The 27,746-nt window shown below is 51.2% G+C and overlaps 1 protein-coding gene across 3 annotated transcripts in view; it reads right to left on the bottom strand.

The window, feature by feature from the left end:
* Scarb1 (scavenger receptor class B member 1) overlaps positions 1-27,746 on the bottom strand; it is a 68,363-nt gene that overhangs the window by 20,265 nt on the left and 20,352 nt on the right. For all 3 annotated transcript variants that reach the window (XM_051161433.1, XM_051161434.1, XM_051161431.1), the window contains exons 2-6: positions 9,693-9,850; positions 8,185-8,326; positions 5,689-5,892; positions 3,970-4,065; positions 2,137-2,252 (exon numbers count right to left, since the gene is read on the bottom strand). In XM_051161433.1, coding sequence (XP_051017390.1) covers positions 2,137-2,252; positions 3,970-4,065; positions 5,689-5,892; positions 8,185-8,326; positions 9,693-9,850 — 716 coding nt within the window. The remainder of the gene's footprint in view (positions 1-2,136; positions 2,253-3,969; positions 4,066-5,688; positions 5,893-8,184; positions 8,327-9,692; positions 9,851-27,746) is intronic.

The following is a 27,746-nucleotide window of genomic DNA, read 5'->3' as shown; positions in this document are numbered from 1 at the left end:
GGACAGCCAAGGCTACACAAGAGAAACCCTGCCTCAAAAACAAAACAAAACAATACAAAACAAAACAAACTCCACAAACAAACAAACAGAACCAAGAGAGAGTCCAAATGAGATGAACCACATCTTTCTCTCTCTCTCTCTCTCTCTTTCTTTCCCTCTGCCTCCCGTTTTTTGAGACAGGGTTTCTCTGTGTAGCCCTGGCTATCCTAGACTCTCTTTGTAACCCAGGCTGGCCTTGAACTCACAGAGCTCTGCCTGTCTCTGCCTCCCAAGTGCTGGCATTAAAGGCGTACACCACCACATCTGACTCCTTTCTTTTCTTTATAGTCTCTCTGTGTAGCCCTGGCTAGCCTGGGACTGGCTACGTAGACCAGGCTGGCCTCAGACTCCCAGGGATCCATTTGCCTGTGCCTTGAGTGCTAGGACTAAAGGCGTGTGCCACCACACCCGGCTGACACCTAGATTAACACTAAATGAAAGCTCTTCTCAGAAAATATTATTTTCACAGCTTGTGATGGAAAGGTTTAATTGTCAATTTGATATATCTAGAATCTCCTGTGAAGAGACCCTCAGTGGGGGGGGGCACTGTCTAGATCAGTCTTGTTGATGTGGGAAGATTCTGCCCACTGTGTGGGGAGGGGTGCCATTCCCTAGGTTTCGGTAATGGACCGTGTAAGTATGGAGACAACCCTTGAGCCCTAGGCATGAGTGCATTCAGTTTGACCCTTTGCTCTTGTAAAGTGAATTTACTAGCTGTCTGGGGTTCCTGCTTTGATCCCCAGGCCCCACCCATAAGGATGGGTAAGTGTAAGCACGGTTTGTTTTCTACTTTAAGCGGCAGCCGGCTTGAAGGCCGGCTCAGAGGATCTTATCAGAGGATCTTAAATTCCCTGTGACTGTAAGAAGGGGCCTTTGTTTTTGGAGAACGCCTTGTGAAGGACTGAAGGAAAGGGGGACCTGGCTTGCAGCCTGCTCTCACAGGAGTCCGCCAGGCTGGATGGTTTTCCAGGTCTTTCATCCTAGGACTGTGGTGGCATAGCAGGAAGATCTTTGTGAGTTCCAGCAAGCCGGGCTACACAATGAGGTCTCATCTCAAAACAAAACAAAACAAAACAAGAGAGAGTCAAGCCAGGCGGTGGTGGCTCATGTCTTTAATCCCAGCACTCGGGAGGCCGAGGGAGGTGTGTGTTCGAGGCCAGCCTGGTCTACAAAGCAAGTCCAGGGCAGCCAAGGCTACACAGGGAAACACTGTCTCAAAAAGTTTTTTAAAAAATTAATTAAATAAATAAAATTTAAAGAATAACAAAGTTCTGCTTTTAAAAGTCCCCAATGGGACACAAGCCACCAAAGCACACAGACTTTGTCCACCCGTCACTACTATGTTCACACCTGGCAACGAATGGAGCCTGTGTTAGTTAGAGAGGCAGAGGGATCAAGGGTCAACCCAGTGAGTTCCCAAGCCAGGTTTATCTCCAGAGCGGCCACAATGGATCATGGGCCAGGGCACCATTTGGGAATGGGTCCCGGAAGACCCGCCATGTGTTCCTAGGCCACAGTCAGGGCCCTGGGATGGTGTAGCCCAAACTCCAAGGCCCCAAGCACACCTCTCTGAGGCAGGGGAATTGGAGAAGGATAGATTGAAAGGGAACTGCACCTGACAGTCAAAGGTCCACCCCACCAGCTTCCCTTCACAGATCACCTGAGACCTTTACCCTTTCCTACCCTCATCTCTCAGCATCACCACCACGGCTGAGCCACCAGCTGCAGCCACTCTGGCCTCTGCATCAGCCTGTGGTGCCCCATGAGTAAGTCAAGGCAGTCAGGCTACATGCTTGAAGTCTTGGACACCAGCCGGGGCGGGGGGGGGGGGGGGGGGCAGGTGCTGTTTGGGGGAGCTTGTAGAACCTTTAAGATGCAAATCCTCTAGGACTGAAATCCAAAATAATTTTTTTTTCTCCCTCAAGTCACCTCTGTCTGGTATTTTGTCGCGATGACAAGAAAAACAGTTGAGCCATAGCACAGGGAGGGCCAGACACTTTGAGTGCACAGCCCCAGGGGCTACCTGAGGGGACCCTCAACCATCTCAGAAGCAGAGTTAACTGTTCAGGAGGCAGGGAGTCCCCGCACAAGTGTTACCTGCAGGCTTCCGGGCTGAAGAATTCTAATGAGGATTCGGGTGTCATGAATGGTGCCCACATCTGCCCGGAAGTCCCATTGATCATGTTGCACTGCTCTGAATGCCAATAGTTGATCTGTGGGAGGACAGGATAAGACATAGTCTTGAGCTGGGCGCTGTGAGTTCGAGGCCAGCCTGGTCTACAAAGTGAGTCCAGGACAGCCAAGGCTACACAGAGAAACCCTGTCTCGAAAAACAAACAAACAAACAAACAAACAAACAAAAGAAGATGTAGCCTTGAGGGACAGCCAAGGCCTGTACCGAATACATGCCCCAGTGCAGACACTGCCATACTCAACCTTGTAAGCCTTGTAGACAGAGCATCTGGCCCAGCTTCCTGCTCCCCACAGTGGGGCCTGAACACAGCATTATTGGAGACTCGGTTAAATCATCTGTACAATGGGTCCATTGCCTACATGTCCCCACTCCCTTCCCTAGCAGAAGTCAACACAGGCACCCAAAACCAGGAAAGCTGGGAAATGCCAGGGGAGCTATTAAAGTGACAATAGAAACAGCTGAGGACCATCTGAGTACTTGCCTCTAGCAGGGGAGACTAGGGCTCCACACCAATACTCAAGCCAGGCATGGCGGCACACGCCCTAAATTCCAGCACTTGAGAGGCAGAGGCAGGTGGGTCTCTTGTGAGTTTGAGGCCAGCTTGCTCTACATAGTGAGTTTCCAGGCTAGCCAGGGCTATGCAGTAAGACCCGGTCTCAAAAACAAAAGAATAAACCATGCACTTTCCACTGCCCTCTGCAGGGAGAGCTCTTTCAATCAGGTCTCTTATATCAGAAAGGAGCTGGTTAGGGGCTGGAGAGATGGCTCAGTGGTTAAGAATACTGACTGCTCTTCCAGAGGACCCAAGTTCGATTCCCAGCACCCACAACTGTCTGTAATTCTAGTTTCAGGGGATCCAAAACCCTCACACATACATACACAAGCAAAACACCAATGGGCATAAAATAAAATAAAAATAGAAATAAAAGAAAGAAAAGGTCTGCTTAATGTGACCAGCGCCCACTAGGGATTGTCTGTTGGCTGTGTGTGTCTGTGTGTGGTAACACATTTAAGATGTAAACACTCGGGAGGTAACAGAGACAGGAGGATTGAAAGTTTGAAGCCAGTGGGAGTGGAGGTTGAGGTGGGTGGGGGGTGGGGGGTGGGGGGTACGGGTGGATAGACAATGAAATCTTATTTCAAAGTAAAAATTTAAGTAGAAAAAGAGTAGGGACAGTGAGATGGCTCAGCAGGGTAAGGCTTGCCTAGAATTCCCCCCAGTGAGGGGCAGAAGTGTAGCTCAGTGGCAACTCCCTTGTCAAGGATGCACATGGCCTGGGCTCCATCTTCAGTGCCTGACCACCATAACAAAACCAAACCACAATGTACGTGAAGTGAAGATGCCCTAAGGAGAAGAGCGAGCTGCAAAACAGCACATGACAGGATTTCTGTGTGCTCAAAGAAGGAAGGAAAAGACATTTCTCTGGGTATACACAGAGGCGTGGTGGTGGTGGGCAAATGGCCAGGAAGCGGGGTCCCACGAGCAGTGCCGGGGGTTTCCGGGTAGGCCTAGGGAAGGTTCTGGGCCTCCATTGTCTATCTTTATGGGAATGTCTTCCTGTCTGCCTTGTAAATGAACGCTCAGGAACAGAAGAGTGAAGCGTTCCCAGCAGAAGCATTCCAAGGACAAGGACCCCTGAAGTCCTTGGGTGACCCCACACCCTCTCCAAAGCGCTTGCTGCCCACCACGCCTTGTCCCAGTCTAGTCCCTGCTGCGCGTCTCCCCTCCTGCTCACCTTGCTCAGCCCGTTCCATTTGTCCACCAAGTGGATCCTGCTGAAGTTCTGAACGCCAGTGAAGACAGTGAAGACCTCAGAATTTGTGTCGTTCATCTGCAGACAGGCAGGAAACAGGGACCTTAGTCCTGGAGTTGGGGGCATGACATCAGGTCCCCCTCAATCCTGCACTGACTCAATAATGGGGGGGGACTAGAACCCAGGGCCTTGCACAGGCTGGCCAAGTGCTCATAAATCGAGCAATACCCTCAGTCTTCTTTTTCACTTCACATTTTTTGAGACAGGATCCCACTAAGTTGTCCAGGCTGGTTTTGAACTTGCCATCCTCCTGCCTCATACGCCCATGAACAGAGATGGCAAGCCTAGCCCATCAGGCCCAGCAGCTAATTAAAAAAAAAAAAAAGGTATTTAAGTGGGGGCACTGTGGCACACACCCTTAATCCCAGCACTTGGGAGGCAGAGGCAGGTGGATCTCTGTGAGTTGGAGGTCAGCCTGGTCCTCAGAGTGAATTCTAAAACAGCCAGAGAGCGACGCTCCCTCACCCCCATCTCAAAGAAAACAAAAACAAAACAAAAGAAATCATTTAATGCAAATTCCCCAGGAGAAAGAGTGCCATGGAAGAAGGTTCTAGAAGCTCAGTGGCAGGGCCATTGAGGGTTGAATGAGTCAGAGGTGACAGAATCAACAGCTCTGTCAATCACAGAACAACCAGAGGCCTGTACCTCAGCTGTGAGAAGAGAGAGGGATTGGGAGTCGTAGAGGGGGCTCCTGGGAAGGGCAGGCACAGAAACAGGGCTTTACCCTGGGTTCCTGACTCTGCCCTTGGTCCATCTTGTTACATGTTCATTCCACGGGGCCCTTACCTAGTCACTGGGAGAACCGGTGGTTTACTCACACTCTGCTCTCCACAAAGAGGGTGTGTGCTTTTATTTTATGTGCATGAGTCTTTTGCCTGTGTGTATATCTGTGCACCATGTGCATGCAGTGCCTGAGCAAGCCAGAAGAGGGCATCAGATCCCCTGGAATTGGAGTTAAAGATGGCTGTGCGCCACCATGTGGTTGCTGGGAACTGAACCTGGGCCCTCTTGAAGAGTAGCCAGTGCTCTTAATCACTGAGCAGTAGATTTCGTCTGAGCTTAGTACAATAGGTCCTGGAGGTGTAGGTGACTGTGCCATGCCTCTGGCCCTCACTGCAAGCCCACTCCATCAGTAGACCCCACAGTGAGCAAGGGGCCAAGGGTCAGTAATCTTTTTTTGGGGGGGGGCGGTGTTCGAGACAGGGTTTCTCTGTGTATCCTCGGCTGTCCTGGAACTCGCTCCTATAAATCAGACTGGCCTCGAAGTCACAGAGATCTGCCTGCCTCTCGAGTGCTGGGATTAAAGGCGTGTGCCATCACTGTCTGGCAAGGGATCAGATCTTAGCTCAGGTGAGCAAAGGTCAAGATTGAGAATAAGCGAGCATCTGTGAGAAGCATGGATGGGGACACCTGAGGTATGTGTCGCTAGGATCCAGTCCTCCTCCTTCAGCAAAGCCTGCAACTTTCTAAGCTAAACCCCAGTCACCCCACCCCAACACCTGAACTAAGTCAAGCCGCACCTGAATACAAGCCTGGCGTCTCCTGCTATATAAGCTGATACTTTCCCAATATTGCTTAAGCTGGTCTGAGTCAGGATCTTTGACTGACACCCAGTTCTCTGAGTGGATGGAAGACACCTACCTCAGCAAACAGGCCGAACTTGCCCTTGATGGGTAACATGCCTGGGAAGTATTTGTTGAGAAAATTAATAAAGGGATCTTCATAGCCCCACAGGATCTCGCCAACCGTGCGGTTCAAAAAGGCACGCTGGCCCATGGTGGCCAGCCCCAGGGTCATCATCAACTTCACGGTTGAAGGCTTGTTCTCCATCATTATTGCAGCCCCCTGGAAAGCCAAAGACAGGGCGTTAGGGTGACGGACACGATGGGACACTACCCCCCAACCTCAGGCAAAGAGCTCAGGCCCTCAGTGTGGACCTTTCCCCGGTCCTGGTTGCCAGAGCAACATGTACCCTTGCGAACACGCAAGAAGGTTCAGACTAAGCAAAGTCCACATGGACTCAGAGGCAGGCAGGAAACTCAGTCCTGACATTGACAGAACCCTTCCTCAGCTGCTGTGGCTGCAGAGCCACACCAGAGGCCTGAAAGGAACCAGGGACCCACCAGGAGACACTCTGCAGAGCTGGGCCATGGAGAAAGAGGTTCCCCATTCTGTCCTTCACCCCAAGCCAAAGTTAGGGGCAGGCCTACCAAAGAAGAGGGCCAGCAAAGATCTGGGGGCCCTGTTTATAACTAGGATGTGAACCCTACCCTCTAAGGAACATGAGCCCAGAAACACAGCATACTGAGGAAGCCTCCACAGCTCCTTGCAGCCTCCTCTTCCATGCTTTTTTTGGGGGGTGGGGGTGGAGGTGGGTTTCAAGACAGTGTTTCTCTATGTTGTCTTGGCTGTCTTAGACTTGCTTTGTAGGCCAGGCTGGCCTCGAACTCACAGCGCTCCACCTGCCTCTGCCTCCCGAGTGCTGAGATTAAAGGAGTGTGCCACCACTCCCGGTTTCTTCCGTGCTTTTTTTTTTTCCTTCTTCTTTTTTTAACCACAAGGTCTCAGTATGTAGTCCAGCTTGACTCGGAACTCGGCATCCTCCTGCCTCAGCTGCTTCACCCCACCTTCTCATGTCTCCTCCTTGCCTCAACGCTGAGATCCCAGAACACCCAATCCCCTGGCCACCCAGGGTCAAATTCCTTGCCTGCCCCCCCCACGCCTCCTCCCCCCTCCCCGAGAGCAGCTGAGTTTACAGTTTTTGTGTTTGCTTTTCCTCTGCATCCCCGAGCGAGCGTCTGGGCACTTGGTTTTTCCCCAACGGCTGCTCAACCAAAAGTAATCTCCTGCTTACAGGGCAACACGTGGTTGGTGTTTCTGGGTTATTTCCAGTGAGCACGTGATGCCCCCCACCCCCACCCCCACAACACTCACAGGTTTCCTTCTCTATTAGGAATCAACCTGGGTTTTTATTGTATTTATTGAGGGGTGCCATAGCACATGTATGGAGGTCAAAGGACAACTTGTGGGAGTCACGTGGGCCCTGGAGATTAAACTCAGATCCTTCGGCTTAGTGACAGGTACCTTTTACTTACTGAGTCTGTCTTGCTGGCCCAGCACAGATCACTGTTGGTTTTTAACATCAAAAAATGTGCCAAATGTAGTGATGCAAACACACCTTTGGTCCCAGCATTTGGGAGGCAGAGGCAGGCCGATTTCTGTGAGGGCAAGGCCAGCCTGGTTTACATTGCAGGACAGCCAGGGCTACATAGTGACTCTGTCTCAAAATGATGATGATGATGATGATGGTGATAAATAATATAATAAATAAAAACAAAATTTCTTCCTCTAGCCCCATTGGTCCTCTGAAAATGAATGTGGGATTGGCTGAGGGGCAAAGCCAAACCAGCACCTCTCTCTGTCTGTCACCTATGTGAAAGCTGGTGTTTTCCAGTTTCCTATGGCTGGGGGTGGCAGGTGAGGGAATCAAAAGAATCTTCCAAAAAGTATGAAAAAAAATCACACAAAGTTCACATTTTCAATCTTTAAAGTTAGTTTCACTGGGAATGGCTATGCTCACCTGAGGACATCATGTCTTAGCTGTCCCTACCCACCACCACCTTGCACCCAGTCTTCAAACTTCCAGCCAGAACTATGGTGCCTGACCATGGGATCCGACCCTGCCTTGTTTGTTTATTTGTTTTGAGACCTGGTTTCTCTGTGTAGTCTTGGCTGTCCTGGACTCGCTTTGTAGGCCAGGCTGGCCTCGAACTCACAGAGATTCTCCTCCCTCTTGCTTCCTCCTCTGGACCGCTGGGCCTGCTTTGAGTTGAGTCCCAGGATGCACCAGGGCGTTGACTCAGCAACTCCATCACAGTGTGCTCCATAAATGCCTGCTCTTCCTGACTCCCACCTGCCCAGATGGAGTGACCCAGCCACACTGGCCCCCTAGTAACGCTAACCTTCAGGCTTCCCAGGGACCACAGTGGAGCTCCCACAGAAATAAAGGAATGAAGAAAATGGGGTGGTCACTATGGAGACAGTGGGGCTGAGGTGGCTCTTGCTCAGGGATCCCTGGAGGCTAAGCAGGGGAGGAAATGGGGTTGGCATAAGGTCGACACAGGGCCACAGCCTCACCAGGACCAGCATGTTAGGCAGTACAATGTAGTCACTCTCTGAGCCCTGGGACCTGTCTGGCTGGAAGTAGAGGCTGCGGTGCTCCTGGAAGGACACAGTGTCATTGTCGTTGAAAGTGATGTTGATCTTTTGTCTGTACTCCCTGTAGAGAGACATTGAATCAGCTGGGTCTGGGAGAGGCCACATGGATGCTCCCATCAGCTCCCAGCACACCCTGGGAGTCAGGGACCGCAGAGTGTTGGTGCACTGATACCCAATAGCATCAAGGCCAACCAATCAAGCTTGCTGCCTCTTGTCTATACACTCCTCTGTATAGCCCATATCACAGCCACCACCAGCCGGCCCTTCTCTGCTCCCCCTCACCAGCCACAAGGCTCTCTGAACCCCTCCAGAAAGAACTCCGAATCCCCACATCTCCCACCCCACTTGACCACCAGCACCAAGCAGATATCCACACAGCCAGCGCTAACTGACCGTTAGCGTCCAAGGTACTGTGCTAAGAGTGCAAACTAACCATCTCATCTGGTCCCTGAACCCACCCACAGTGGGGACTATGATCTCCATCTCACAGACGAGGAAACGGGCGTGTGGAGAAATAAAAGGAAACTGCCCGTCCAAGGATGGAGGACTAGGCAGCCACTCCCAGAGTCCGCAGTTTTAACCATGAGAGGCCAGCATTGGGACTGGCACCGCTGAATGAGTCTCTCTATCTCTGGAGGCTCAAGCTTTGCCCTTCTACTGCATCCACAAGAAATCAAGGAGGGTAGCTGGCTAGCAGGCAAGCCCCAGGCCCTGCACCTCTCAGCCGCAGGGGACCTGTACCATAAGCTGGTGTCCTCGCTGTTTGCCTCAGGACCTTTCATCGCTTATCCCACAGTCCCAGGTCCTCCTGTCTCCTTCTCACACAGGCCCACACAGGCCATGTCAATTAAGACACAAGCTCCCTCCATTCTTAGTCACCTCCCTGTTCGCTTGAGGCTCACTTTTTTTTTTCCCTCGACAGGGATTCTCTGCATAGCCTCGGCTGTCCTGGACTCACTTTGTAGACCAGGCTGGCCTTGGACTCACAGCGACCCACTGGCCTCTGCCTCCCGAGTGCTGGGATTAAAGGAGTGCGCCACCATCACGCCCAGCCCGCGGCTCTTTTTTTTTTTTTTTTAATAATTTATTTAATTTTATTTTAGCGTGAGGGTGTCAGAGCCATGGGAACTAGAATTACAGGCAGTTATGAGCTGCCATGTGGTGGCTGGGAATTGAACCCGGGTCCTTTGGAAGAGCAGACAGTGCTCTTAACCACTGAGCCATCTCTCCAGCCCCTGCCCCCCACTAAGGTGCCATGTTAACTGGTTTTACTTCTATACCTTTGTCTGATTTTTCTGACTGAATAGCAGCCATTTTGCCCAGTTGGTGCCCTCTTGGGTCCTCTGTGCCTCCTCCACGGTGACATATATAGATGCACATTAGCACTCCACCGCCCCAGCCCCACCCCCATGCCGGCCTGGCCTCACCTGTAGACATAGGGTCCACGCTCCCGCACTATTGGCTTCTCGCCCTGGAGGATCTCGTTGGGGTTGACCACCTCGAAGAAGTGGACGGACAGGTAGAAGGGGATGGGGATCTCCTTCCACATCCCGAAGGCTACGCTGCTGGGGTCTATGCGGACATTCTGTGAGGAGACAGAAGGAGAGCGTGAGGAGGAGCTTCGCCCACTTTATGGCTCTGCACCAGCTGCCTGGAGGCTGCCCTGTGCCAAGGACCTCCAAGGCTCATCCGGAAGGATGATTGTGGTGATCTGAATGGGACCCTCCCCCACAGGGTTCATAGATTTGCACGCTCAGTCCCTAGTGGGTGAACTGCTTGGAAGGATTGTCTTCGTCAGAGGAGGGGTGTCCTCATCGGTGTGTTCCTATAGTCTGTTGGTCCATCTGTCTGTCTCTCTCTGTAAGGCACCAAGATCACCATTTTACTTGCTCCCATGCCCCCTGCCATGAGGATAATGGACCAAGCCTCCAAAACTGTAAACAAGGCCCCCAGTTAAATGCTTTCTTTTATAAGGGGTGTCTTGGTCATGACATCTCTTCACAGCAGAACAGAACACTGGCTAAGACAGTGCTCCTCAGGGGAGGTGCTCCTACAGCTGGAGCCCTGGATAGGTGGCTATGACTCAGTGGCATTTCCACTTCCATTCATTCAGTTAATCACTCATCCGGTAAGCCATTCATTCATTCATTCATTCATTCATTTATTTCATTTCACTTTTTTATTTGTTTACTCCCTCATCCCTTTACCCATTTATTTTTTCCCGAGACAGGGTTTCTCTATGTAGCCTCGGCTGTCCTGGACTTGCTTTGTAGATCAGCTGGCCTCGAACTCACAGCGATCTGCCTGCCTCTGCCTCCCGAGTACTGGGATTAAAGACAGGTGCCACCATGCCCGGCTGGGCAGCTACTTTTGACAGATGGGGTTCCAGGAGTGCCAGACAGGAGTGGGAAGTAGGCAGACTGTCTCCTCCAGCCTTGTGGAGCTTTTATCAAATCAGGGGAATTTGGTAACTCAGGATCTATGCATTGAGGGGAAGCCAGCGCTGTGTGGCTTATTCAGAGAGCAGGGAGAGGGACAGGGCTGGATTCTTGGCAGGGACCAGCTGCGAGGGACAGAAAAAAAGGAAGCAGGGCCAGGGGTGTGGCTCAGTGCTCTCCTAGCATGTAGGCAGCCCTGGTTCTGTCATCCTGCACTTGGGCTGCTGAAGCAGAAAGCTGCTAACTCTGGGGCCAGCCTGAAATACGTGGTGAATGAGACTCTGTCTCAAAAGAGAATTGCCAATTTTCTCAAAGGCTAGAATAAAGAGGTGGGCCATCCCCTGACCGCTGGCCTCTGCCACTGAGCCAAGAGCCACCACCCCCAGCTTCTCAGAGACAGCAATGTTCAAAAGCCAGGTCCTAGGCAGCTTACGTCACTTTTGACTGTCTCTGAACTAGGCCTGCCAGGATGAGGACAACCACCCCACTGTCCGCAAACAGCCAGAAACAACAAGCAGTGGCCCCAGAGGAGGTGTCAAGGCAGAGCTGGCAGGTCAGGTCCAGCCCCATGTCGGGGTGGACTGCAAGGCAGGCAGACACTGGGTCACGCTTTCTCAGGCCTACCTTGCCTCTCTGGGCCCGGCTTTGTTCTTGTATACTACAAGGCTGCAGTCACTGAAGCCACCACTGGGTCTCGCCTAATCCCCCCTGGGACTCAAGCAAAGTATGAATCCCCCACCTAGGAGAGGAGAGGCCCCTCACACCTTCCTACAGCTGTGGCTGCTGGTCACCCACGGCCTGAACATCTGGCACAGAAAGACTTTCAGGAGACTGGCAGCCGAAGGCGGGGTATGTCTGGGTACCACATGCCAGACCTTGCCCCCCTGTACTGCACTTCCCTTTCTTAGCCAACACCATGGCCCCAGTGACGTCGTGACAGGCGACGACTGTTACAGTCACTTTACCCTGGCGACATAAGAGGTTTTGCCATGGGCCAAGCACAGTGTCCCTATCTCACCGACCACTGGAAGGTTTAAGTGAGAGTCGTTGTTTCAAGGAACAGTGACTGGATCAGACAGGACCCAGGGATCACACTGTCACCTGTGATCACAAACAATACAGGTTGCCACCATTGCTCTTGGTTGCCCCAGAACTTGATGGTAAGACCCTGTTGCTGACAACACCACACACTTTGATCACAGGACTTGGAGAAATAAAGCTGGTGTTGACCTGGAAGCCTCCTCTCCTCTACTCAGGTTTCACAGTGCAGGAAGGTGCTATGCAGATTGCTGGGGCAGAAGCATCCACCAATAGTCTCACCCAGTTCTGACCTCTGAAAGCTACCCTGCAGCTCACCAGCCTGGTAAGATATACCCATGGGTGCATTAGTGGCATGAATGTTATGGGGATAACCAGCCACTTTCTGAATGAACTTAAGGCCTTCTCTACAGGATGAAAAAACATGCCTGGTACTATAAATCTGGCTGAGAACCAATGGCCGAGAGCTCACAGGCCCCGGGGGTGAATATACTACTATTTGCTAAATGGACATAGTATAAAACTGCCCCCTTACCTCTGTGTATATGGGCCACAGTAATTGGATTGAGTGGGTTATTTATTTATTTATTTATTGGCTTTTTTGAGACAGGGTCTCTCTGTGTAGCCTTGGCTGTCCTGGACTCACTTTGTAGACCAGGCTGGCCTTGAACCCACAGCAACCCACCTGCCTCTGCCTCCCGAGTGCTGGGATTATAGGCGTGCGCCACTACCGCCGGCTGAGTGGGTTACTAAGGAAAGAAGAAAAGGAAAAAAGAAAGCTCTGGATGTGGTAGGGCACACTTTTACCCCCAACACTCAGCAAACAAAGGCAGGAGGATGTTTGTGAATTTGAGGCCAGCCAGAGCTGCGTAGTGAGATCCTGTCTCAAAGGAAAAACAAAACCAAAACCCCTCCCCCTCTGCAAAAAAAAATGGATATAAAGTTAGGAATGGCCTGTAGATGGATCTGGGAGGAGTAGTAAGTCTATTTCATAGGAATACATTGTATGAATATTGTGATTCTTAAAGAATAAATAAACATAGCATAAATACAATAAAAGAGAGTGCACACAAGTGCTGAAGGTGCAGCTCAGCGGCAGAGAGCTTGCCTAGCATGTGCAAGGTCCTGGGTTCGATCGCTGTCACCACGACAAAAGTAGACAAACTGAAAAAAAAGGATTAAGAACCGAGCGTCACCTTAGCACTCAGGCAGCTGAGGCAGAAGGTTGGCCGACTTGCTGAGGCCAGCGTGGCTGCACCGTAGCAAGAGAACAAAACAGAGACAAAACAGGCCGTGCCAGGAAAAGGTCCCAAGAGAGTGTTCCAGCAAAGGCTGGCCAGCTGTGAGAGCGTGCAGGGCTCCGTGCCTACCCATGACAGGGGTGTTTGTAAAATGAGGCTCTAGGAAACATCTGGAGAACTGCTGGGAGATTCCTAACCTGCCGCTGGCAACATGGGACAAGCCCCACGGGAGCTCATGACTCCGTGCGTGTGAGCTGCTGTATTAAATCAGTTCCCTCCCCGGCACAGAACAAAGCAAGCCCAGCGACCCACACCTCTCACCCCAGCCCTCCAGAAGCAGAAGTAGGAGGATTCCGAGTTCAAGGTCAGCCTCAGCTACATAGTAAGTTCAAGGATAGCCTGGGCTACATAAAACCCTGTCTCAAAAAGAGAAAGGGACTGACTGGAATGCTGCAGCGTAGTACTACTGCGGCAGAAAGGGCAGAAGCAAGAAACACTCAGGCTGTGAGTCCTACTGTGCAAAGTTCCAGAACAGACGAGGCTGGCATGTCTCCACAAAGGTTTTCTTTTTTTTTAAAAAATCATTGCAGTTACTTATTCCGTGTATACGGGTGTATGTGTGGGCTCGCACACGCCAGGGCACACGTGTGCACGATTTGCAGGACTTGGTTCTCTCCTTCTACCATGTGGGCCCCAGGGATCAAACTCAGGCCATCAGGCTTGGCAGCAAGCGCCTTCACCCACTGAGCCATCTTACTGGACCTTAAGTTGTATACCCAAACAGAAATTCACCCATAATATGAAAAAGATCAACTGTAAAGTTAGATAGGATACAATTTCTCAGAAATAGGTGAGGGATATGCAGCCTGGGGAGTCCCCCACCCCCACCCCCACCCCCGGGTAGCTGTGTGCACTTTTGATCATATCTGTGCAACAAGAAGTCCCTATCTGGCACAGGAGTCAGAATACCAGTTTCCAAATGCTGCTTGTCACCCAGGGCAACCTCCCCAGCACAAAATGACCGCCACTTCAATGGCAGTGTTTCTGGTCCCATGTTCCACCCTGTCCCTCTTGAGTGGTTTTTGGGTTCTTTGTATGTGATGAGGTCTCATGTAGCCCAGGCTAGCCTTGAACCTTCTATGTGGCTGGAGATGGCCTTGAACTCCTGATGTTCCTGCTTCTACCTCTCCAGTGCCTGGATTACAGGGGTCCCAGGATATCATTACACCTGGATCTTACAGTGTTTAAGACTTTTATTTATTTGTTTGTTTGGGGGAGGGGGAGCAGCTGGAGAGGTGACTCAGTGGTTAAGAGACTGGATTTAGTTCCTAGCGCCTACATCAGGTGGCTCACAACTAATTCCAGCTTCCAGGAGATCCAACACTCTCTTCAGGCATCAGCGCACACTTGTCCACCCCCCACACTCATTCCTCTTAACCTCTGCACCATTTCTCTGGCACCCCACCAACACACACACACACACACACACACACACACACACACACACACACACAGACACACCATGTTTTAAATGCCAATCGCCCACACACCCTGGGGATGTCACAACACATATCAGAAAGATCATATCCAACCGTTTGGAAAGTCTGCCCTAGAGGAATTCCCAAGGTGCAAGAGGCCACCAGAGGTGTGGAGAAGTACCTGCAGGCCCTCTTCTGGAACACACTGGCTCTCTTCCACACCCAGAGGGTTCTCGGGAGAGCTGGCAGGGCACGCTCCCCGGTGGTCTTGCTTGGCTCTTTGTGGACATAGGAGACTAGCCAGAGTCTTACTCAAAACCATGGAGTTGTGGGAGGTTCCCCCCTCTGAGAGCGGGCGGTTGGGGTGTCACAGTTGATCAGTGTGGGGAATGCCTGTGGGGTGTGTGTGGCTGGCCCTTATCTGATGCTCAGGGCCCAACACCTTTCAGATTGTGGCTGGGTAAAGGTGCTTATCCCCACACCTGAGGACTAGAGCTGGGGGGTCCCTGGGACCCACATGTCAGAAGGAAAGAACCGACTCTAACAAATTGTCCTCTGTCCTCTGCACGTGCTCTGGCATACGTATGCCCATCCCCGCCACCACCAAAATGTGTTTGGTTTTTTTGTTTTTGTTTTTTTTAATTTAAAAATTATACATTTTACCATGTTAACACTGACCTACGAGCCTTTTCTTGTCTGGCCCCTGTGTCCTTCTACTGCCTCAATCACCCTATCAGCCCAGCCTAGCAGCCTTGCCCTACCTTGCATGCTCACACACTCACCCGGGCGCCTGCACAAGTTATTCCTCCTGCATTCACTGTTTGCGGAGGAAGCCTCATAGGCAAGGCCTCCTGGGAGCCTGTGCCTGTGCTCAGGAAAGCCCACCCAGCCCATCCTGAGCTGACTCTTGTTTTTTCCTCGGCACTCCTTGCTTTCCCGATTATGTTAAGGAACTCATCCTGTGTATTGTGCTTAGGACTCCTTGCCAGGCCATAAACCCCACCGCCCCCACTGCCCCCACCGCTGATGCTCCCACTGCATCCGTGAACTCTGGACAGCGCTAGGCACCTGGCAGGACCTCAGAGGACTCTGAGGAAAGAGCTCAGGCTAATTCTGGATAGCCATAATCCACCAGTGTGGGAAACGATCCCTCAGAGGGCCTGGCATCCTTGTGGGCACCTTTGACATAGTGTGATCTGGAGACAGAGTTCTGAAGGTTGGGAAGATGGCTCTGCCGAAAAGTGCTTGCTTCATAAGTATAAGGCGCCCCGGCTTTGACCCCCAGAACCCATGCACAAAGCCAGGCTGGGAGGGTCATCGCTGAACTCCAACACGAAGCCTTAGGGAAAGGGCTATGCGGTGCAGACTTTCTTTGGCTTCTTGTCCCCCTCACTCTGTGATCTCTCTGCCCACGGCTGCTTCCCTAAATGCTCAGCAGTGTGGAGTAGTGTCATTGGACATAGGTCGAGCCTCGGTCTTTCATTACAGTAACACCAACAGATACACTGGGGCTTCCTCCTCTGTGGGGAGCCATACGCTACCTCAATCCCGCTCTGTAAGCCTTGGGGACCCCCAGAATGCACTTCAAGTGCCTGAGAGACAGAAAGACTAGAGCAACCTCCATGTTCTGGACAACAAAAGCTTGTGTGTTCCAATCATTTGCTTGTACCCCAAATATGAGGCATGTGTTGCGTGTCCATGGGTGACCTGGGTGCAGGGTACATTAGAAAATAAGCCAGCTGCTTTCCAGAGCAGGATTGGGTGAGCAACAGATAACCAAATGCTTTGAGCCTGAGGTAGGCTCTGGGCAAGCCACACGAGAGAGAACACATGGATGGCCTTGGGGTTAGCGGGCACTTTGTTGGCCGAGGTGATTCTCAGCTAAAGCCAGCAGGAGACAAACACCCCTGGATGCTAGAGACTCCTGGCAAAAGAAAAACAAGAAGAGAGGGAGCTGCTCAAGGCCCCCACCTGAAGTAATAGGGACCTGAGGGACCCTCTGTGTGGGTAACAAGATACTCAACCCACTTCACGTCATGGAGTCTGATCGTTTATCGCAGGCACACACAGCAGGCCCGGAGGTCTCTGTCCTGTAAAGATCACAGAGATGGAGGCTCACCCAGGCTCTGTCTCCACACAGGACCACACAAGATCTTCAAGACACTGTTCCCAGCCTCTCCCGGCCCTTCCCAGCGGCTCAGCTCAGGTATTTCATAAAGCAATCCATCATTAATCTACTTAAGAAATTGCAAAACCCAACTTCTCCTCTCCTAGGAATCACAGCAAACAACAATTCAGGTTGGTTCAAAGACAGTTCTGGCAGGTCTGTGGTGGCGCATACCTTTAATCCCAGCACTCAGGAAGCAGAGGCAAGCAGATCTCTGAGTCTGAAAGCCAACCTGCTCCCCAGAGCTAGTTCCAGGACAGCCAGGGCTACACAGAGAAACCCTGTCTCCAATCCCCTCACCCAAAAAAAACCAAAACAAAACAAACAAAAAAACAGTTCTAGTCATTGCCAATGGGTTCACCAGGCCTGGATCTGGCTTGAGGTAGACCCTGCCTGCTCCTGGCCAGTCATTCAGTCATGTACCAGCCCTGTGAGGTGCCATGCATACAGGGAGAGATGGGCCACAAGGGAAAATCTAGCCTAAGGCTTGGAGACACCACATATCAAACATGGCTGGAGAGATAGCTCAGTGGTTAAAAGCACTGGCTGCTCTTGCAGAAGACCTAGGTTCAGTTCCCAGCACCAACACAGCCTCTGCTGAGCCCCCAGTGCAAAACAGGCTGTGTGCCAGGCCTGAACCACAGCAGTGAAGAAATTGGACAGGACCATTGTTTGTAAAAAGAAAAAAAAAAAGAAAACAGCCCCTCCCCCATCACACCCTACCCACATCAAAAGTTCCTGTGGCTTCAGCGACAACCTCTTGCCCCTCACCCCTACACCCCACCCCAATCTGGAAATTCAGTCCTGTGGGGAGAGCTACACAGCCACCGGGAATCATGATGCAGCTTTGAGACCGAAAGCCCTACACAAAGACCTGGTGACCTACGACTTCGTAAAATGAGAAACACTGATAATCACAAGCGTTGACAAGGATGTGGGGCAATCAGAATATGCACGCAATGCTGGTGGGGAGTGTGTGTTGGCGTCATCGCTTTGCCTGCTGGAGCCAAATACCTGGTCACCGTGACGTGGTAGTCCACTCCGGTGTTACCCTGGGGGAAATGTGAGCATCCACCCACAGGCTGCCCATAAATGTTTTCAAGAGTTTTGCTACAGTAGCCTAATATACAAGAGTGATACCAATGCAGCTGGGGTTGCATAGTCACGTGCTAGACTGTTCCCTAGACGTCAAAGGGAAGGGTGGCTCCCTCAGGCTATGGGAAAACTTTGGTTTCTGCTCTTGTGACACACAGGTACAAGCAGACACATTTTAGGAACAGAGGAGGGAAGGTGTCCTCAAGATACGAGCCCTTGACCCAGCTGGACAGGACAGGGAGCCTGTTCAGATATAAAACTCAGAGCCCAGGGAAGAGGACTCAGCAGGCTCCATCAAAGAGTCCCTGGTGGGTCCCTTGCTGTCCCTCCAGGGTAACATCAGGACCTGGGATCTGTCAAAAGCATCTTCACTGCCAGTGGTTTCTCAGGGGACAATGGTGGTGAGAGCTGCTCCAGCTCATGGGCTGCGTCAGGACTGGACACAGACACATGGGCACCTGTGTACATGTCAATCACTGAGCCACACTCTTCCTGATCCCAAAGGACCTCCACGTGCCGAACACAGAGCAGATCTGTATACCAGTCTGGACCAGACTACGGGCAGCTGTCAGTGGGTGAGGCCTATGGAAGGCTCGTCGGGTCAGCTCTTGTTCTGGGGCCTACTTACTGTTTAACAAGCTGCTGTTGAGCAGTGGTTTTTCCCAGGCTCTGATAGAAAATCCAATTCTCAAGTCTCAGGGGCTGGGTATTAACATCAGAGCACTTGAGTGGCATGTGCACAGGCCCCTGGCTTTGTACATACATACATACATACATGCATACATACATACATACATACATACCAGAAGAGATTTTAGAAAGGGAATGGGAGCAGAGTCCATAGTCAGCGAGCAGAGACAGATGAATGAATGTTAGGGCCCAGCTCACCCTCTCCTTTTATCTGGTCCAGCACTTAGGGTGGGTCCTCCGCAGACGCATCCAGAGATTTGTCTCCGAGGTGACAAGTAGCTATCTGCTTCCTTGGTCCCTGCTCCCACTCCCACTCCTGTTCTCAACTCCGGTCAGATATCACCAAGGTTAGTCTCAAGTGCCTCATTTCTGTTTCTTGTTTTCAAACTATGTGGGGTCTAGCCAGGGATGCAGCCTACAGGCATCCTACCCTCTAGCCCTAACCCCACAGCTCATGGGGTGTTGCACCCACTGACACTCCCACTCAGCCCCAACCTAGAACAGCACAGGCTGAGAACTCATTCACTCACTCGTTCATTCATTCACTCATTCATTCATTCACTCACTCACTCATTCATTCATTCACTCACTCATTCATTCACTCATTCGTTCGTTCATTCATTCATTCATTCATTCATTCATTCATTCATTCATTCACGTTTGCTCATGAATCTAGTCACGCATTTTTATTCACTCCAGCCTGCCCACGCACCCCCAAGGCCCCAAACTGGTACTTAGCACTATGAGGCACAGTTAATCAAACTGGATTCTGTCCTCAGGGAAATGGTTGTGAGGGTAGAAGAGGATTCCTAATCTGTATGACTCAGGGGTGTGAGAGGGGGAGCGCTCATGGCATCACACATGCGCTTGCTGGCATGTGGTGGTGACACCATACTCTTGCAGGGAGCCCCGCAGGGCGGCATCACTGGGAAACGGCCATTAAAGCAGAATACCGACGCCTGTCGCCCACTCCCACCCATCTGCAGTCGGTCGCTCAATCCTAGGTGTCGCTCAGAAAGGTGAAAACATCAGCAAACATCATAGTGATGTTCTCGAACGCTCCCATCGCGGCCCTAATCTGGAGCCCACCGAACAGGGACCAGTCTGCTCAGGACGTGACCCAGCAAGAAGAGGCAACCAGCTATGACTTGTATGCATCTCACCAGCCTCAGGCCGAGCTGCAAGGAGCCACTGCAGAGCTAGGTCAGGGGCCCACTCTGAAAGCACAGATGCAAGTCAATGCAGAAGCCAGCTCAGTTTAGGTCAAACCAACCCGTGCAGCAAGAAGCCAACGGAGGGCTGGGTGTGGAAATTCATACCTGTAATCCCTGCACTTAGCAGGCGAAGGCAAAAGGATTGCTGTGACTTTGACAGCCAAAGCCATGGCAAGAGCCTGTCTCAAAAAAAAAAAAAAAAGTGAAGGGACAGGTTACCTTCCAGGTGCCCCTAAAGGATTCTGGGAGCCCCTGTTTCTTTATTCTGGTCTCAATGTGTCAGGCTAATGACAATGGCTATCATTTACCAAGGGGCCAAGCCAAGTGGTGAACGGGCACCTTTTCTCGTAGTTTTTTGGCCAGGTTATATAACCTAGGCTAGCTTGCGCGTCCGTATGTGGCTCAGGCTGGCCTCACACCCATGATCTTCCTGTCTCTGCTTCCTGACAGCCACATGTCTTACATGCAGTTGACACACACAGCTGACTGTGTTGTTGCCCACCTAAAACCCCTTTGCCTCCTACCCCACTAGAAACACATGAGGAGTAGAGAGTCCAACCTCCCTCTCAGAGAAGGTGGCCCTGACTCTAGACTGGGTGAGAGGTCTGTCAGAGACTTCTAGAGAATTCCTTCAGTAGCAGCTATGGACTTAAACATTCAGAAATGTGTGAGAGTTCTCCACTGAGCCAGAGTCACACAAGGCCATACGTGACTACGGGACTGGGCTAGGAGGCTAGGACCCTCACCCTCAGCTCTCTCCAGCCTGGTCCTCAGACTGCTGCATGGTCCCCTCAGGGCCCCTTCCAGTGGCAAATCATGCAGTGGTCTGGGGCATGAGGCTGTCCCAAGGAAGACACCCATTCATAAACACTTTGATGAGGACGATGCCGCAAAGGCCTCCAGGTCAGCGCTGGCTGAGGTTCAAAAATGCAGCCAGAGGCCGGCCAAGCCTCAGAGAAAAGGGCAGCGATTGCAGCACCAGCTATCGTCTCAGGGCCGCAGTTCCAGGGAACTGGGCTTTTCTAAGACATTCATCAGGTTGGGACAGAGCCACCACGGCCACTGAGTTCTCCATCTACAAATCAGAGTAAGGAGGGCTGTGACCCTTGTCCCTTCAGGGGAAAACCAGCCATAGCTGGTTGATTGAAGCCTCCAGACTTGGACTATTGATTGATTGATTGAGACAGGGTTTCTCTGTGTAGCCCTGGCTGTTCTGGAACTCACTCTGTTGTCCAGGCTGGCCTCGAACTCAGAGATCTGCCTGCTTCTGCCTCTGAAGTGCTGGGATTAAAGGCGAGGCCTTTTTTTTTTTTTTTTTTTTTTTTTTTAAGCATGCATTCTAATGATGTTAAGTACACCCACGGCTTTGGGCAACTGTCCCCACCAAAGGCCACAGACCACCTCCCATCTGTCCTTCTGAGTGAGACCCTGTCCCCATTCAACACTCTACTCAACCCCCTCCCTATGCCCCTCCAGCATCCCAATCCTCCAGCCTCGCCACCTGTGTACTCTAGGGGCTCCTGTAAACAAAATCATACCGCAGCCATCCTGCCTTCTCTCAGAATCTGACTCCAGGGTTCATTCACGTTACAACATGAGCGAGAATTCTCTCCTCTGTAGCAGCTATCCCAGCACTCGGAAAAAGCTGATGCAGGAGGATCATGAGTTTGAAGCCAGCCTGGGGACTATATATTGAGACCCTATCTCAAAAAAAAAAAAAAAAAAAAAAGGAGGAAGAGGAGGAGGAAAGAAAGAAAGGAAAAAGACAGGCAGACAGACACCAGATACGGGTGACGCATGCCTGTAATCCTAGTACTCGGGGAGGCAGAAGCAGGCAGATCCCTGTGAGTTCGAGGCCAGCCTGGTCTACAAAGCGAGTCCAGGACAGTCAAGGCTACACAGAGAGACCATGTCTCAAAAAACTAAAAGAATGAATAAAATAATGAATGAACGAACAAACAAACGAATGAATGAGTCTCTCTTCCTCTGTAAAGCTGTATACTATTCCCTTGCTTACAGAGCCCTCCTTTTATTTCTGAAGATTTACAGTTGCTTTTATGAGCCATCATGTGGTTGCTGGGAATTGAACTCAGGACCTTTGGAAGAGCAGGTGGTCCTCTTAACCACTGAGCCATCTCTCCAGCCTCCTACAGTTGCTTTTATTAATGTGTGTGTGACTTTGTGCACACGAGCTCAGTGTCTGACGAGGCCAGAAGAGAGCGTAGTTTGCCCTGGAGCTGATGTTACAAGTAGCTGTGACTCGTCTGATGTGAGTGCTGGGTCCTCTGGGAGAGCCGTGTGTGCTCTTGACCTCTGAGCCATCTCTCCAACCCACCTCTCTGTACTTCGCTTGGTTTTTCTATTTACCCATCCATCGTCACTAAGCACTTGGACCCCTTTCTACCTTCAGTTGTCCTGTGGTGTCCAGATTCCCCATGTGGCTGGCTGAACCGGATGAGGATTCCTTGCTTAGCTTTTTGAGAACCTGACCCCGGCTTCTCAATTGGCAGCTACACCATTTACACACCAGTAACAATGAATGCCTGCCAATGCCTGCTCCGTGGCACACTTGTGACCTACTGGACTTTACAGATGCTGTCCTTCTGAGTGTGCATGACCTTTGACCCTCGGCAACCTGCAGCCCAGAAAGGTGTCCTGAACATCTGCCCCAGCACTACTATCACTCGTGAGCTGCTGGTTCTCAGTCACCTCCTCAGAGGAGCTTACTCCTCCTCAGCACCAGAGACCCCTCTCCCTCCAGTCTCCTGGGTATCCACGCTCACCACACCCCTTTCTACAACCCAGCCCCTCTTCTGCAGATGTCATGTGCTGCAGATGGTCCATCAAGACCCTGTTTTTCCACCCACGGTGCAGCTCCAGGGCCTGAAAAGGGCCCAGCATGCAATGGGGCAGGCAGTTCAAGTGGAAAAGGCAATGCCTGCTTTCCCAGAAGAGCCTCAGGGCCCTCCTCCTGTCTACCCTGCTCCACGGTATCTGTCCCATCTGTAAGACCGATAATCCCCAAGGCTTCAGTGCAACCCAAAAACACCTGGAGAAGACTTAAGGCACCAAGTGTCTTAAACTGGCCTGGAGCAAGAGGCCTTGTGCTGGAGTTTGTGGGTATCCCATCTACCAGGGGACAGATGCCTCCCATCTCACAGTTGTTTTTTTGTTGTTGTTGTTTTGTTTTGTTTTTACCAGCCAGGCCCAACTGTGGGCCTGGGAAGGGGACAATGGCACTGAGAGGCAAAGCTGTGGGGGTTCTCCGTTAGCCTCTACCTTGAAACAGAGCCCAGCCCGTCTCCTCCCTCCCACAACCATGAGGCCTTGGCAGCCCTGACTGCTGATAGCCTGGCCCACTTATCTGCTCCAGGACCACAAACCACGCAAGGCCAGACAGGGAAGGTCAGCTGTGGGGAGACCTCAAAGGTCAGGCTGCTCAGCCCAAGGGCAGCTTCCTGCCCACAGGCATGGTCATTGCCCTGGCCACCTCCTCTCCCCACCTTTCTTTGTCTAGGCCGACTTGTCCCCTGCTATTGGAGAGTCCTAGGGACACCTTTACCACCGTCATTTCCACCACAGCCAACACTCCTATAGGTGTTGACTGACCTTTTGCAGATGGGGAAACTGAGTCCTTGGACGATGAGGCCCTGCCTGAGTCTGTAGCTAGAGCTGGGCCTGTCATCTTCAGTCCCATGCCACATGGCCACACACTGAGGGGAGAATTACAGAAAACAAATGACATCTCTTTGTCTCCCTTCACCCCTTAAAAAAAAAAAGTTTTTCAAGACAGGGTTTCACTGTGTAACTCTGGCTGTCCTGGCACTTGCTCTGTAGGCCACACTGGCCTCGAACTCAAGAGATCCGCCTGCCTCTGCCTCCCTGAGTGCTGGGATTAAATGTGTATGCCACCACTGCCCAGCTCCTTTCAATTTTTAAAACATTACATTGATTAATTAGTTAATTAAGTACGTGCATAGGCCCAGTTGTGGAGGGCAGAGGGTAACGTGTAGGAGGCTGTTCTGTCCTTCTACCATGTGCATTCCCGGGACCCAATTCAGGATGTCAACCTTGGCAGCAAGGGTCCTTCCCTGAAGAGCCATCTTGCTGGCCCTTTCTTCTCTCTTTACTATCTCACCTGACCAGGTAGGAGGCTCAGGACAAACAAGGACACTGAAGCAGGAGGTCACCACAGAGCACCAGCAGCCTCGGGTCTCAGCACCCGCAATGGCTCAATTTTTCTATTCTCAAACCATCACCCAGAGAGCCCAGACACCTCCCAGAACACACTAGATGAACACCATGTGGAAGGCCAGGTGTTAACGCCATCGCTGCCAACCAAGGTCACCTTGGTTGTTTATGCTAGCTAACAGCTAGAGGCGATCCTGGCAACCCTAGCATTCTTCACCACTTATCCCTCACAACCACGGCCCCACTGACAAACAGGGAAACTGAGGCACATGGGAAGTCCTGTCTCTTTCCCTCAGCCATTCACTAGAGATCACCATCCAAGGAGAAGGAGGACCCCACTAAAGCTCAGCCATCCTTGACGGTGTATCTCTGCCAGTGGCTGCCACATAAATTCTGCCACCTTGATGCATAATAGTTGCCTGGAAACATGGATTTGAGTTGAGATTCACACCTCTGTAAGCATCAGGAAAAAAAAAATCAAATACAACACACACACACACACACACACTGAAAAAGGCCAGGGTGCAACCTCCAGGCAGGAGGTGACATACCCAGGTGCCAGGAAGAACAGCTGTGTGGCTTCAGGTAGGTACCTCCACCCAACAATGCCTGTGCACCTCCACTTGCAGAAAATGCCTTGAGTGGACCTTAAGAGATTGGGGCTGATCTGGATCTGGTGAAGATGCTTGGACCACATCCAGCATGGTGCCTGGAGGAGCAAGAGCTCAATGAAAGCTGGTGTGTGTGTGTGTGTGTGTGTGTGTGTGTGGTGTGTGTGTGTGTGTGTGTGTGTGTGTGTGTGTGTGTGTGTTGCTAGGATGGAGCCCAGAGCCTTGTGCACACTAGGCAAGCACTTCCCGACTGAACTACATCCCTGGTCCATGTTGTTTTGTTCTTTTGTTTTTTGAGAAAGGGTCTTACTATGAAGATGTGATGGTCACTACACATGGCAAAATGCCGTCAGGGACCAAATTCTGTGTTGATTAACCCTTTAATTTTTTTTTTTAACATATGTAATGTGCAACTTTGAGCTCAGCACACCCAAAAATATGCCTTGTCCTTAAAAATTATGACCTTGCAGTGGTTGGCTCTTAACTGTCAACTTGATACAACCTAGGATCACTTGGGAAGAGTCCCAGTGAAGAACTGTCTACGTTGGGTTGCCCACCTGGGAAGAGAGACTCAGTGAAACGTTGGGTTGGCTTGTGGGGATTGTCCCGGTTAGGTTAACTGTTGGGAAGATCCAGTCCACTGTGGGTGGCACCATTCCCTAGGCAAGGGCTCCTGAACTGTATAGGAGCAGGAAAATCAAACTGAGACAAGGAAGCATACATGCATTTGTTCCTTTCTGCTCTGGCCTGTGGCTGATGTGACCAGCTATTTAATTCCTGCTTGGAATCCCCCTTCTCAGCCTTTTTTTGTGCTTTAAGTTTGGCCAATGATGATTGTTACTGTTAGCACCATCCCTCCTGCATGGTGTGCCCCATCCCATCCCCAAACCCCCGACCCCCGCCAAAGCTATGGTCATCAGAATGCATGAACATGGCTTTGTCAAGAGGAAGGGTCCTTGGATGTTATGATTGAGGGTCTTGAGAGCAGCCTGGATGGGGGTGGGGTCTGAATCCAACAACAAATGTCCTTATCAGAAGATGGAGGGAGAGAGAGAGAGAGTAACAGATGATGGGGCCACAACGGGATGTAGGGGCTACCAGGAGCTGAAGGGAGTTGGGGGATGTCAAGACTCTTGGGGCCTCAAAAGAAACTCAGCCCTAACGGCACCTTAATTCGCACATGTGACTTCCAGGCACCCAGCCAGAGGACATTAGTGGCATCTCTAGAAACCAATACACCCCCTGAGAAAGCTCCGGAAGACACGGGAAGATGGTTCTGGAATAGGTCCAATGTCCCAGAGACGTGCTATTGAATGCGCACGCACTCCATTGCCAGGGCTGATGGGAACCAGCACTCTGCAGAGAAGAGGAAGACCTGGGACCCATCTTGGTGCCCGGTCCAAGAGCTGTAAAGTTCAGGAAATGCGCAAGGGTACCGGGGGCCAGGAGAAGGAGGGCAGGGAGGGGCTCTCCTGGACACAAACATGTTTTTTTGCAGGAAGGAACAAAAAGCCATGAACCAAAGTTACCTCTATGCTTGGGACCTTGAAGGAGGGGGTCACCTTTGTCTTCCCAGAGGATCACTCCTTGCTAGGCTGGCTTTGAACTCACTATAAGCAGAGATAACCCTGAGCTTCTGATCCTCCTGCCTCTTCCTCTCAAGGGCTGAGACCTGATCATCACGATATGTTGATGATTTTTGTTCTGTAGTTTATTTTCACTACCTCCAGATAGTGGTGAGGGGGGTGACTAGGCCCCCGCAACATGGCCTCCTCAGTATTTTCTTCTTCTTCTTCTTCTTCCTCCTCCTCCTCCTCCTTCTTCTTCTTCTTTTTCTTCTTCTTCTTCTTCCTCCTCCTCCTCCTCCTCCTTCTTCTTCTTCTTCTTCTTCTTCAAGGTTTAGTTATTAATGCTATTTATGTGAATGTGTGCATGCCTGCGTAAGTCCGTGTGCATGGTGCATGTGCCTGCTGCCCATGGAGGCCGGAGGGCATCAGAGTTGCGGCACAGGCAGAGACCGGCATTGACGACCAACTGAGAAACCATGACAGCCTCCAGAAGTGGCAAGAACCAAGACCCCCCCCCCAAGACGCTAGGAACTCCCAGCCTACCATCAAGTGCCCATTGTTTAAGGGCACGGCTTTAGACCTAAGTGACTAACACAGGGCCCTTTAGGAGGCTGGGGCACCACCATTGAAGGAAACGCCCCCATCTCTGCACTGGTGATGGGATTGGCACACTCGCTCCTTGGCCTCCAGCCCTTGGCGGGACTTTCCTGCTGCTTCTGTCTTAGACTAGAGCCAGACACCTTTGAGCTCTGTGACCTTCATCACAATTTCCTTTCTGGATCAGTGTCTCTAGCCCAGATTAGCCGCCTACTCTCTATAGTAGTCAAGCAGAGTGCTGGGATGACAGGCATGGGCCACCACATAAAGTTCATGGGGCTCTGGGGATTGAACTCGGGGCTTCCTGCATGCTAGGCAAGCCCTCTACAAAGTGAGCCACAGGTTCAGTCCAACACCAGTTCTTAAGTGGAGTTCTTTTATTTATTTTTTTATTTTTTATTTATTTTTTCTTTTTTGGTTTTTTGAGACAGGGTTTCTCTGTGCAGCCTTGGCTGTCCTGGACTCACTATGTGGACCAGGCTGGCCTCGAACTCACAGCGATCTGCCTGCCTTCTGAGTGCTGGGATTAAAGGTTAAGTGGAGTTCTTAAGTGGAGCCCCAGCCTCAGGTCAGCCTGTGAATGTCCTTCAGCTACTCCAGAGCCCTACTTACAAGCCAAAGAGGCTTAGCAGGCTGCAGTCAGCTCTGAAGAAACAACTACTTGTCATGCAAGCATGAGGACTTGAGTTTGGGCCACCTCATCGCCACCCCCCCCCAGCACCCATGGAAAAGCAACCCATGAAAAGTGGGCCAGCAAGCTCAGCCATACAGGTCTATAACTACAGCACTGTGGACTCTGGGGTAGGTGAGGAAGGGCGGGTCCCTGAAGCTTGATGGACAGACAGACTAGCCAATTAGCAATCGAGAGAACCCCTCTCACCCAGTCAAAAAATAAACTGGACATGGGAGGAAGGACAGTGCTAAATAAGGTGCTTATCTAACACGTAGGAAGCTCTGGGCCCAAACTCCAGCACCACCACCAAAATAAGAAAATATATTATGTTATATCATATAGTTTATATTTAATTACATGTAGTTTAGGGCCAGGTGTGGAGACACACGGCATTAATCTCAGAATTTAGGAGGCAGAAGCAGGTGGGTTTCTAGGAGTTTGAGGTCAGCTTGGTCTACATAATAAGAGTTTGTCTCAAAA

Source organism: Acomys russatus, chromosome 19, assembly GCF_903995435.1.
Source record: "Acomys russatus chromosome 19, mAcoRus1.1, whole genome shotgun sequence".
Classification (NCBI taxonomy): Eukaryota; Metazoa; Chordata; class Mammalia; order Rodentia; family Muridae; genus Acomys; species Acomys russatus.
This window is presented reverse-complemented; position numbering and strand designations above follow the sequence as displayed.